General features: G+C 27.5%; 1 protein-coding gene across 1 annotated transcript; it reads right to left on the bottom strand.

Moving 5' to 3' along the window:
- Positions 1 to 552: 552 nt before the first annotated feature.
- On the bottom strand, positions 553 to 9,515 carry LOC142332459 (uncharacterized). Its single transcript, XM_075378906.1, has 2 exons — positions 6,204 to 9,515; positions 553 to 625 (listed from the first exon to the last, which is right to left on the bottom strand). The coding sequence occupies exons 1-2, from the start codon at positions 9,467 to 9,469 to the stop codon at positions 553 to 555; spliced, it is 3,339 nt and encodes a 1,112-aa protein (XP_075235021.1). The 5' UTR covers positions 9,470 to 9,515.
- Between the last annotated feature and the right edge of the window lie 4,784 nt (positions 9,516 to 14,299).

The following is a 14,299-nucleotide window of genomic DNA, read 5'->3' as shown; positions in this document are numbered from 1 at the left end:
TTTCAGGAATCATTTGAAGCGACCATATCATCTACAATGGAACGTTATATTTCAAACATTATTGATAAAATAATGCTAATAAATCATGATTGTTATTAATCAAAATAGTATATATATATATATATATATATATATATATATATATATATATACTTATGATAAATACTTATGATATATATATATATATCATAAGTATTTCAACAAACATAACTAACAAATGATCACATCCTCTGTTCAACTAAAAATCAAAATCTGTAGGAACATTACTATTCTTCTTCTTACTTTGGGATGCCTTCTATTTATAAAAAGTTATTATATCTTAAGAATATTCAGGTGTCTGTAGTTCGGATTTCATTACAAAATATTTTTTTTTGGTGATAAAAGGGCATTTTCATGGTCATATAATGTTAATGCTAAGGTGGAAATGCATTTACACACAGAGTGTTGGACTCCTACTATTGATGGTATTATCTGCTCACCAGCAGACTACAGAATAAAACCACCCCGTTTGGAGTAATCCTGCACACCCCAGAACCTCCATTAGGCATAAAGTCAGGTTAAGCAGGCTTCAGACTGATTCACTCTAGCTTCAACAAGAGTTTGAACCAACAACATGCCACAATGACTTAACAATACAACACTAAATTACTATAATACTACGATAACCATATTATGTGTGTATAATATATATATTACTAGAACTGCAACACAAATGTTTTTTTAATTAGCCCTATAACTACACAGTTGCGAATTTTGCTACGAATACAAACATAGACACGATCACACTTAAACTCAAATAAACAAATCCGAAAATGCAACATGTTAAACGACCCAACACAATGTGTTAAACGACCCAATGCAACGTGATGGTAAACTGTAACGAATAATGCAATAACAGCATGAATTACAGCGCCAAATCCACAAGACAGCCGCCTCCACCACACAAATTACACTACAAAAATTTTAAAATATACAAATTACACTACAAGTTAAACAACTATTTACACTACAAAAATACACACAACATAACACTACGACAACATTTTTTAATTACTACACAAATTACACTGGTTCTCCTCATCCATCTTACTGGACTTGAAGGACGTTATAAAACTAACCACGACCCCCCATGTCTCCTTACTTCGAAACATGATTTCAGCTATGTTGTCCAGGGATATCAACTAATGTAGTAGACCTTTTAATATCAATTTTAATTTAAGAACATAGTAAAATTATGAATAATAAAAGAAATGTATTTTAACGTAAAAGAATTTGTTTTTACATTTTTTTATGTTCTTTCATGTAATTCTTACAGCTTTTCCTTCCCACTAGAAGTTGCTACCTCAACCCAGGTATTGCATCTTCAGTTGCCTCTTATTTAATAATGTTACGTTCCACTTTGCCATTGGGTGCTGCTACCTAGCGAGGGCTAGAGTACCCATGGCAAGCTTGGTCAGGCGATCTGATCACGCCATGTCCTATGTCATAATGCCGTAGGGAGTGGTCATTATGAAGTAGCGACTTACTCATTCGGTGCTCGAATCTGATTCAAGGCGGTCATGTCATACTCTTAGTCCGGATGGATTCCATTCTTTGTTCGGATGAACGTTAGCTTTAATGTTGTATTTAATTTTATATTTTTATTTTTATATGTCAAGTTATACGTTATGTTACAATTCATTTCATTAACTGTCAAGACGAAAATTCATTAAACCGTTATTCAATAAGCAACAAGGTGTTGTCTTCATTCATCACCAATGAACATACAGTCCAACCTGGCTCTACCACGTGTTAATGGTCTTCAGGCGAGATCGTTCAAATAATATAAGATATTACCTAAAAAATAACTACTGTAAGCAGCAGTAGTAAAAATACTAAAAACATTACTTCCTGAAATAATATCAATTTTGCAGTAAGAAGACTTATAAATCATTTAATTACAAAAGATACAGTAACACAAAATATATTTTATAAGTACAAACTTATTTTATTACAAGATATTCAGTATTATTTAAATAACAATACACACTTAATCTAAAAAAAAAGGTTCTAGTTATAAAAAAATACTATAAAAATAACTGTAACAGTAGATTACTATTATTCTCATAAAAAGGGCACTAGGAATGTTTTGCAATACAACAGAACAGATCATCACAGGCAGTTAGAAGTTAGCGCATGTTTAAACAGGTCCCAAACTACACTGTAGCCGCTCTAGTTACTATCTCATTGTAATTTAGATTTTAGTTGTGTTAGTGAAAAGAGGTAATGATATCATTATGATCAAAAACTGAATACCCGAAAATTTTGCACATGGTTTAAGTGTCGATCACTGTTTGGAGGAAATAACTCCTCTGCTCAGACAGAATTGTCCTCATCGTACAACAATATTTAGATGATACTAGGGTTTGAAAGAAGAAATTTTGGCCTTGAGGATGCTCCAAAATCAGGTCACATCTTCATCTTTATCTTTATCTGTGACTGAGGGATACATTACTGCAGTACAGTAATGTTTAAGAACACAGGCATGTGACCAACCACCAAATAGAAGTGTCCTTGGGCTTTAATGCACCAGTAGTTCATCCTATTCTGTGAGATCACCTTCAAGTTGAAAACTTTGTATCCTTTCAGTGCCGCATAACTTAACCGACAATCAGATGGCACATTGTGCTTCATGGTACCATGAAATGCTAAAAACGGGAGACATTTTTATGACAGACTAAAAAGGGAGCGTTTTACGAGCAATGAAGACTTGGGACAATGAGTGGGTTCAGATTTTTATAAAACATGGCAGGGTTTCTTTGAAGACTGGTTTCAAAGGATGGGAAAGTCTGTAATGTGCAGTGGAAATGATTTTGAAAATTTTTTTTTAAATTAAGTTGTATTGCAAAACTTTCCTAGTGTCCTTCATATTAACAAAAAAAAAATAGGTATTTCTTTTTAAATTATTGTTCTAATGTAACTGATATTCAATAAATCTGCGTTCTCTGTATATTACTTATTGTACAATAAAATAAGCAAATATTGCTACTTATAAAATTCCTTTGAAACATTAATAAAATACACAAATTTATCAAAAGTTACTTCAAAAAGATATTTCACAGACAATTAACAAACAAAACTTTCTAAAAAAAAAAATGAAGATACTGTCGTAAGATTTACATTTTATATCAAAATTATTATTATATTTACACTTATATTTCTATTTCTCAACCCATATACTGTTGTCTTCTAATAATATGTAAACAAAAAGTAAAATTTGATTGTTACATTTCTTGAAGGAACACCATTACATAAACAGTAACGATTCATTTTTGTTCACCATTTTAATAAATATATTACATTTTAATTAAAACTCTACGTAAATAATTACTGATAAATTACATAAGGTTTTGAAACTATAAAATTAACCAGAAGTCTGTTTTTTTCTGTACAAACAAATTACACCAAAGAAATTTTCAATTGTTACTTAATAATAAAAAACAAAATCCTGATGCCTGCCACTCAAAAACTGGAGAACAACAGTAATAATTTTTATATTGCGTAGACTGGGAACATTAGATGTACATATAACACTGACAAAGTATTCAAAAACTTTGTTTTAGCAAATTAATTTTTTTTTCAGAACACACTTAAGTTGGCAGCCTACTTCCATTAACTGACACATTAATTCTAAGATATTTACATTTAATATATGTACTAAATAATATACAAATACATACTTATACAGACAAAAATAATACAATTAATATAAATCCTTCTTTCCATTTATGACATGTATTCAGTTAATTTAATACTAAATTCCAAATACTGTGGGGGTTTTTTACAAGAGTAGATCAACTATTACTATTCATACAGTAAAAATTCTAATACAAAAATTTAGAGTAATCCTAAGAAAACATTTTCTAAGAAAAACTTGTATGGTGTTTACATATCCAGAATAATCTTTGACACTCTTGTGGTACTCTGCTATAATGAATTTTGTCAAACTTTAAGCCTGTTGTTTGAAGTGAATTACAGTGGCAACTTGAAAAATTGTGAAGATTATCATATTTGAATCTACTACTTTAAACATGACCATGCTTAACAGAGCAGAGTATATCCTCAAAGCAACACCACTGAATATATTACATAAAGATTATTTAATGTTGATGTGTGTGTGTGTTTGTACATTGCTACATGAGAGGAAAGGGTTTTAAATAAGAATAGATGACACAGAACATACATTTAAAAATTTTCTGGTAGTAATAGTTATCATTAATCTGAAACTATCCGTATGTTATATCAATCTACAGCAATTATCCTATTTCAAGTACTTGGTATTTAATGTAATGTAAGAACACGTAATTAAAAAAGACACACAAATTAGTATTAACTACAGGACTTCTTTAGAGGTACCAATTGACAAATGAATGACAATCTAAATTATAGTAAAACAAACATATGAAATTTTCAGTCAAGAGTTAAATGGTTCTGAGAGCTGGGTATTGAAAATAAAGATGATCATAAAATTAAAATGACAGATCATAAAAATGAAGATGCTAAAATGGGAAAAATTAATGAAGAAACTGGATGTGTTAAAAAAAATGAATACATTACTACATAAGATGTAACAACCGATTAAGATTATTTTAGTATGTAAACTGCAATCATTATAATGTATGACTAAATAGTAATATAAATTCATATTACTTTAACATTGTACATTATAACAGTATTTCTACTTATTTAAAGACATTTTTTGTTTATTTTTGTACTTATTTTCTCACCATTCATAGTATTAAAGTTTTATATTTTTCACTCAGTAATAATTTGTATTTCATAGATTAAAATAATAACACAGAACAATAAATCTTACACACAAGTAAGCCTAAATATGATGTTTAGCATGGTGCAGTACAAAATAACAGATTAATTAATAATGAAGTAATCAGAATACCATTAATGCACATTTAGTTTCCTTCCACATTTATTAGAGTTACTATTATACTTTTTTTTATTATTTCTTAAGAATTATTATTTATTTTAATTATGATTTATTATTTTTATTGTTTATTTCTATAACAGATTGTTTTATAGTTTTGTAATGTATGGATTATCTTCATGAAAACCGAAACCGTTAAAAAAAAAATAATAAATAAAACTCAGTGAGCAGAATTGACCATCAATTATTATTATTTTTTTTTTTTACAAATATTTTCCACAAGAAGTTATAGTGAATGATACATATAAATATTTATTTGAATATAACACAGACATTTATTTGAATTCATTCATATTGCATTGCAGCAAGTAAAAGGTTACACAAGTGGCTGTATTGTAAATAACCAGCAATGATAAATATGCTGTCATAATCGAGATAAATTTCACTACAAAATTTATCACAATTTATTGTTAGTAGATTACTAGCTACAATCAAACTACTCACGTATTTAATTAAACAGTATTTCTGCAGTTCAGTTTTATTTTTTTCTGTTTTCATTAAAATTAGATTTGAATATATTGGAAACAATTCTTTGATCTGCTCTTTGTTATACAGATAGTCAGTATCTGATATAAGTAGAGTTTTAAAAAGTTTACTTTTTCTCAAACAACAATAACTATAAAATGATAATTTTTTTATGAAATTCTTTTTTTTCATACGTATTAATTCTGATTTACATTTTACAATATAATCTTTAATATAATTAATAAATTCATGATAAAGTTCATGAAATTTGTAGAAATGATTTAGATCTTCTACTTCATTCTCTAAGGAAATTAGAAGATAATGTTTTATATAATATTTTGCAATGTTAAATGATTTATTTTTTGCTGGAAAATTTCCAGGTATTGTACCATCTTCATTTTCAGCAAATAAATTTGCACCATACGTTATCAATAAATCTATTTGTTCCTCATTTGTAGCAAAATGAAGTGGACTATTTAAATTACAATCAAAACAGTTTGGATTGCCACCATTTTTTAAAATTGCTTTTATTATCTTAATGTCCTTTTGTTCAACCAAAGCTTTCATTAACGGTGAATATCCTTTATTATTAACAAAATTTATAGGTATGTCTTTATCAATTAATAAATTCAATAAATCTTTATTATTAGCATAATGTAACAAATTATTTCCATAAATATCTTTACTTAAAACATCAGCACCTGCATATATAAGCATGTGAAAAAATGCCTTATAAATATCGTGTTCTAATAAATACATTAATAAACATTTATTAAAATTGTCAACTTTATTAATATCATCTAAATAATTAAAAAGTTCAGCTACAACTGATACATCCATCTCTCTCTCTATGGCAGTCATTAATGGTATTTTCCCATTTTTATCTGGTACATTAAAATTACCACCAGAAGATAACAATTTATTAAAAAACTCCCTTTTATATAAATAATGAAATGAATTTAATATTAATTTATGATCGATATTGTTTGTGCTTAAACAAGCTCCATTATTCATGAGTTCATTGACAACTTCCATGTCATATTTATAATTAATTGCATAAAATAATGGTGTCTCGCCATCTTCATTCGTTTTTTTAACATCAACACCATTTTTTATTAGAAAAATTACAATTTCTTTATCTACTCTTTTCTGCATTGCATGTAATAAGATGTTTTGTTGACAACAAATTGAATTAACATCACTCACGTATCGCATGAGTTCTTTTATATTATCGATATCAGCTTTATTATCTATCGCATAACATAAAACTGATTTATTATGTCTATCATGGTGATTGACTCTAGCACCATTTTTTACCAAATAATTAATTATATCTCTATTGATTTCAGCTTTAAGAGCAAACATTAATGGTGAAATTCCATCACAATCGTATTTATTAACATCTGCACCATTCTCAATAAGTTTGATGATTTTTGAATCAATCCCATTCTCTAATGCATACATTAATGCTGTTTTACCTTCATTATCACTTTTATTGATAGATACACGCCTATTAATAAATTCATCAATAAGTTCTATATATCTCTTATGTTTACAACAGTATATTAATGGTGTAATACCATCTTTCCAAATTTCATTTACATCTGCAATATTTTCAATAAATTTCATTATTACTTCTTTATCATAGTTATGAATCATAGCATAGAATAATGGGGTTACACTATACCAGTTACTTTTATCAATTAAGGTCTCATTACCTTGAAAAACAATTGTAGTTTCATTTTCATTACTGTAGTTTAATGGACACATTACCTGTTTATCACTGCTATTATTGCTTATATCTAGATATGCACCTTCAGAAATTAAATCGAGTATAATGTCTCTGTCTTTTTTTTCCTTCAGTGCAAAATGTAATGTAGTTGTACCCTTGTTAGTAGAAGCATTTATATTTGCTCCCATTCTTAAAAATTCCTTTATAAATTTTCTACTATAACATTTTGTGATTGCATACATTAATGGTGTCTTTCTGTTTATATCACACTTATCTATTTCTATTCGAAAATCATTAATCAGTAACAAAATAATTTCATCATCATATTCTAATTTTAATGCCAATAATAATGGTGTTAAATTGTTGTTATCATATTTATTAATATCACTTCTGACGATTAGTTCTGACAAAACTTCTTTATCTTTAACAGAGTTATATAATGCACAAAACAAAGCTGTTCTCCCTTTTTTATCACTTAAATTCAGATCAGAACTAGCTATTAACATTTTTTTTATTATTTCTTTATCAGCATTATTTTCCAAAGCGTACATCAACACAGTCTTTCCAAAAAAATTAGACACATTAATTTTCGCTCCCCTATTAATGAGTTCAGTTATAACTGCTTTATCATTATAATTTTCTAAAGCATACATAAGGGCTGTCTTTCCAGTGTGATCATTAGAATTTACATCTGCACCTTTATTTATAAGGTTAATGATACATTGCTTGTTACTATTATTACACAAAGCATACATTAATGGAGTTAGATTGCATTCATCTTTACTGTTAACATTTGCACCTTTCATTATAAGTATATTAACAATTTCTACACTATAATTTTCATAAACAGCAAACATTAAAGCTGTTTTGTCAAATTTATCTTTTCTGTTAAAATCTGTTTCTTTATCAATTAATTCCATAATAATACCTTCACTACAATTATTTTTTAAAGCGTACATTAAAGGTGTTGTATGATTGCTATAGCGTACATTTAAATCCACACCTTTAGCAATCAAAGTTCTAACAATTTTTATGCCATCTTTTGTTTTATTTTTATACAAAGCGTAAGATAATGCACACATTTTATACTCATCCTGCACATTTATGTTTGCACCTTTATCTATAAGCTTTGTTATAAATTTTGAACTACATGAATATTTTATAGCGTACATGAGAGGTGATTTTGTTCCTGTTCCATGTATATTTACATCAGCACCGAGATCTATAAGATATTCAGCGACTTCTTCATCACCATAACTTTTAATTGAATAAATTAACGGTGTACGACCATTAATATCTATCGCATTGATCTTCTGTCCATTGTTAATCATTTTACGAATAGTGTTTACACCTACTTCCATATCAATTGCAATCATTAGCCATGTTCTGCCTTCAACATCCTTAGAGTTTGGATGAAATTCAGCACCAGCATTAATGAGTTTTTCCATGAATTTTTCAACATACTTCGTTTTAAAGGAGTATATCGACTCTTGTAGACTATGTTCTTGACATCTGTATTCATAAATTCCTGCATTTACAAGCTGTTTAACTTCTTTTAATTTTCTTTTTGGTATAAATGTACAACGTATTGCTGTTCTACCTTTTGAATCACTGAAATTTACATCAGCTCCTATTTTAATAAATGTATCAAAAAGATCCTTATAATCAGGTTTGAGTATTGTATACATTAATGGTGTAAGCCCAGTATCATCACATACATTTAAATAAGCCCCATTATTAATAAAGTGAAATAAAATTTCTTTTTCTTTATTGTTTCGCATTGCAAACAATAATGGATTAATTTTAGAGCCATTCACATTTGCACCATTTTGTAATAATACTGTAATATATTCATTATCATTGGTAAACTTTAAAGCATAAATAATCGGTGTCTGACCTTCTTCATCTTCAGCATTTACATCTGCTCCTTTAATGATTAAATAATTAATTAATTCTAAAGATCTACTGTAATATAGTGCAAACATTAATGCTGTTTCACCTTTTTTATTACAAATATTAACATTGGCATTACAGTTCACTAGGGTGAAAATAATATCTTCATTAAAAGGCATCATTAGCGGTGTTAATCCATTTTCATTTTTTGCATTAACATTTGCGCCATACTTTATTAATAATTTAATAATGTCCTTATTGTGAATAAAATGCAGTAAAGAAATACTTTTACCGATAAAATCATCACCTTGAGTTTCATTTACATCAGCCCCGAGCTTCAAAATTTCTTCTATATAATTTAAATCACATGTATCTACTGATCTACACAATGGTGTCATACCTTGTGAATTGACATAATTAATATTACAACCTTTTGTAACTATTTCTTTAATAATTTCTATTTCAATTTGTTTTGAAATTGCAGAAATCAGAATAGAAGAATTTATTTTAAATATATAATTGATATCACCGCATTCTTCATTATCAAAATAATTCAGTAAAATTTTCATAATCTTACCATTATTAACAATGTGAAATAAGTAACTTAAACGAAAAACTGTAAATTTAATTTTTGGTTTGGCATGTAATATTTCTACAACACCAGACACATAATTACTTTCAATAAATTTTATAAGTATATTAAACAACATTTTGATCTAAAATAGATAAATTATCTATAATAACAATGGATAATTATGTGTTTCTGTAGAACTAATTTCAAAAAATTAACCTAGATTTTTACAATAACTACAAATAGATTATCTTACAAAATATATGCAGATGTGTATAAACAAGGATGTTTTCATTAGGTTTTTTTCATAAATCTGGAACAAATAAATATTACAACTAATAAAAAAATAGACATTAATAATTAACATTACTTATATTTATGGTGACTGAATAACATTAGATTAATCATGATAATTTGAAGATAAAATAGTGTTGCAGAACAACATTAATTTGTTTACTCTAGTTTTTTTATACTTATTCATCAAATTGGTTGTGAATAATGGATGGATACATTCACAACTAAACAATCAGCTTACTAGAGTTAAAAAAGAAATCCCTCTTTTTTCTTAATAATAAGTATGATTTTTCATAAATACCATAAAACTCAAAAACTCATTTATACTAAAAAAAATAAATGTTATTATTCTTTACCTAATTTTTACTTAATGTTGATATAAACCAAATAAATATTTACATAAAAAAATCACATTTTATCTAAATTTCCAATAAATAAAACAAAACTTTAATAAAAAAAATATAATAAATTCCAACAGAAAATATCACAAAATAAACATGTAGAATCATGGAAAATGTTTAATTTTGATTATTTACCAATACAGATTAGTAAACAATAAAGTGCAACAAAAAAACTTAACAAAATTTCTTAGAAGCTAACAGAATAATAGAAATTTAGTATTAATTTTAGTTGCTTCACAATCTTTTCTCCAGTTAATTTTTTAGTTGTGAGAGTAAATAATTACAGTATAAGCTATTTTTCTTTCCTAATTATTTTATGGTATTAAATACATTCCCAAAATCATAATTCTGCATGATTATTAATAAAAACGCAGAATATAAATGTACTTGTATGGTAAAACCAAACTGTGATAAACTTTCTGATAAATGTGTAAGTAGTTGTAATTAATTAAAATCAAACCCTGTAAACAATTTGTAAAGAACGTTTAGTTTTAATAAACTATAATTTATGATTAAGTAGCATTTTTATTAAGTCTTACCAATCCTAACTAAAATTATTAATTTTTATTTCAAAAAAAATTCTAAAACCCAAATAACCCCTTCAACAAGAAATTTAGACAATTTTTAAAGATTTGTGTACCTTACAGTAAAAATAAAAGACTATTCTAAAGAATGGCTTACTTTAATACGAAATAACATTTTCTTCACTCAAAGACATCTCAAGTAAAGATACAATCAGGTTAATGAGATTAGTAAAAATGTTGTTTAATAAATTAGGTAAGCAAAATTTACTACATTCACCATTTGAAATAATGTAATAGAAAAAAAATGATTACATCAGAAAAAATGTACATTAAAACTACAATAGCAAGCAATAGAAATTTTAAATGGATAACGAAAGTCTGATTAAAAAAAAACAACATGGAATAAATAAACAAACAAACTAAATAAGATCATTCATTACATACAAAGTAGTGATGTGACAATTTAAAATTTATTTTAACAAATCGGTAGTTTATTAATGCAACAGGAATGTTAACATCAAAAGAAAAAAAAACATTCAGCATCATTTCATACAGTTAATCATTTTTAGATATTCTAAATAAATTACTTACCAGATGAAATTAACAAACGTAAAATTATAACTAACTCTCCCCTACAAGCTGTATTTAAGAAATGAGCGTTAGAATTACTTTTACAATCACAGTTGCAGCAAGACTGCTGGTCTGCGGGAATATGTACGCAGTATTCAGTTATTTTGAAGAATTAGCTCGCTTTTCTATTTTTCTAAAAATAAAGTTATTTTTTACGAATTTAGTTAAACTCATAAGAGTATTAACAAAATTGTTGGTACTTTTTAAGATGCCCGCAGCCGATCTGTAGTTGATAAGTTGTCGTTGTAGTTAGTTAGTTAGTTGTTAGACGGCGCCACTGAAAGGGGAAATAAATAAGTTAAAATTATAATCTAACTTTAAATAATAAATATAATCTAACTAAACTTAACCTACGCTCGCTAACCTTAACTAATGATCGTTGGTTAGATTATATTTATACATATATTTATTTATTATATAAAGTTAGATTACAGTTTTAACTTATTTATTTTCTTCTTTCAGTGGCACTATCTAATAACTAACTTAACTAAAACGATAACTGACTAACTACAGATCGGCTGCAGACACTTCTTGAAAAGTACCAAATTGTTTTTAATGTTCGTTAGATAAATCAATTACAGTTCCAAAACATCAGTACAAACTTACTTCTACCGAACATAAAAAAAAGAATAATACGCAGTACAACGGCTCCGTTATTTATATCCTTTTTGGTGCCAGAAAGAAAGTAAACCGGTTAGGAGCCACAATTTTGTAACAATATATATTAATTCGTAACAGAATATTTTTCTAAGTACCTGGTTCTTGGGACCCAGACATTGTATTTGCTATTAATTTTATAATTTTTAAACACTATATTTAAGAATCTCTACACTTCTAGTTAGGCGTTGGTGTTTTTTTGGTACATAACTTACATTACGTACCGTTTCACGAATCCAACTCTTCAGTTTGGAAGCCATTGTTTTAATTTGCATGAATAATTATTGTTACCAGCTGTTTTTGTTAGTTCGGTACTGATTTTAAACAAACTTTTAATTTGTTAAAACAACCCGAATGAGATTTTATAATTAAAATGTTTTTATTAACTTCCTAAAAAATCATTTCAGTTGCCTTTCTAACTACTCTCAGCAACTAGAGCTGTTGTTTTCTCTCTGGTGTCAACTAACACTACTGCCGGCGATTTTTTTTTTAAATTGGCAGACACAACCCACCGGGTTGGTCTAGTGGTTAACGCGTCTTCCCAAATCAGCTGATTTTGAAGTCGAGAGTTACAGCGTTCAAGTTCTAGTAAAGCCAGTTATTTTTACACGGATTTGAATACTAGATCGTGGATACCGGTGTTCTTTGGTGGTTGGGTTTCAATTAACCACACACCTCAGGAATGGTCGAACTGAGAATGTACAAGACTACACTTCATTTACACTCATACATTTCATCCTCTGAAGAATTATCTAAACGGTAGTTACCGGAGGCTAAACAGAAAATAAAAATTGGCAGACGCATTTAAAAAGCAATTGACCAGTGTGTTACCTGTGAAGTGTGTCCGCTCATTTACTCTATTGATGTTGTATGTTTATGCATTTTATAATGTTCATCTTTTTATGTTTGTGCAGAATATCAAGGTTGTTGACAATGTTCGCAAATTTGTACCTATAATATTGTTCACAAAGGGAAACTGTCATTTTAAGTTGATATAAAGGACCTCCAAGTATCATTGTTTAACCAGCATCCTGTCTGACCAATGTAAAACATAATGCAGTCTCAGCAATCAGATTTACATATATTACAGGGGCATTACATTTTGAAGACAATGATTTATTTATTGTTCTAAAGAGCTTATTGTGACATCAACATGCTATATCTGAGAATGTGCCTACATAATAATTTCTTATTTTTTAGAGAAATTGTATGCAAATTGATATATTATGATTCCTCAATCTAATCTTGAGACATTCATTTTTAATTAAAACAAAATTATAATTAATTGAAAACAAATATATAGGATCTAAAACTGAATACATATACACTTTTTTATGACATTTAATGTATAATTTTTATTATGCTGAACAAACACAAATATTTACATAAAACAATACGAATGATAATATAACAAGTAAGTTATGTTGAAAGAATAACTAAAACATAAACATAATTAGAATATATAGGTTTTTTTTTTAAGTAATAAAACTGATTTAAAGACCATCCTAAAAATGCCATTTCAATTCTCTGATCAACTTCACTGAAATTTAAAATAACTATCAATAACTTAATTGGGCATTGATTTCAAAAAGTCACAGTTTGAATAGTATTATTTGTATAGTTTTTGTCTGTTTTATTTTCTTTAAAAAAATTTTATTTTAAAATATGGATTCCTTCTTTTTTGGTTCTATATACCTTGGTGGACTTTGACATTTGATATTTGTTGGAATGATTATCATACGAATTACAACAGATAAAATTTACCAAACTTTCATTTTGATTTCATTTTTGAATAACTGCTTCCTAAGATGTCCATTTATTTTGTGGCAATTAAGATATTTTCCCAGCTCTAACATAAATCTGTTCATTGACCCAGTAATCCACTGGAGTTAACTATCTAACCTTCCACTGGTTACTTAGTTTAGCAATTAAAGGCTGAAATTGAATTAGAGATACTGTGAGGATTTTCTTAAATTAAATGAAACAGATTTTAAGTATTATTACATGTCATCATTCCCATTAGCAGGAACTTAAGCTCCCCCTAGGCATGTTCCCAGGTCATTAATGATTTGGTTAAATCATCAAAATAATTATACCTGTATTAAAAAAAAAAATCTTTAGTAAGAAATAGTGAAAAAGCTTTTATCTTCA

This window comes from Lycorma delicatula, chromosome 11 (assembly GCF_047948215.1).
Source record: "Lycorma delicatula isolate Av1 chromosome 11, ASM4794821v1, whole genome shotgun sequence".
Taxonomy (NCBI): domain Eukaryota; kingdom Metazoa; phylum Arthropoda; class Insecta; order Hemiptera; family Fulgoridae; genus Lycorma; species Lycorma delicatula.
Note: the sequence above shows the minus strand (reverse complement) of the source record. Positions and strands in the feature narration are given on the sequence as shown.

Coding starts and splice junctions, on each gene's coding strand:
- LOC142332459 (XM_075378906.1), bottom strand. CDS start 9,469: ATGACACCATTGTGTAGATCAGTAGATACATGTGATTTAAATTATATA. Junction 626..6,203: donor TTTAATAAATGTTTATTAAT/GTATTTATTAGA, acceptor TGTATTGTTAAG/TCATTGTGGCATGTTGTTGG.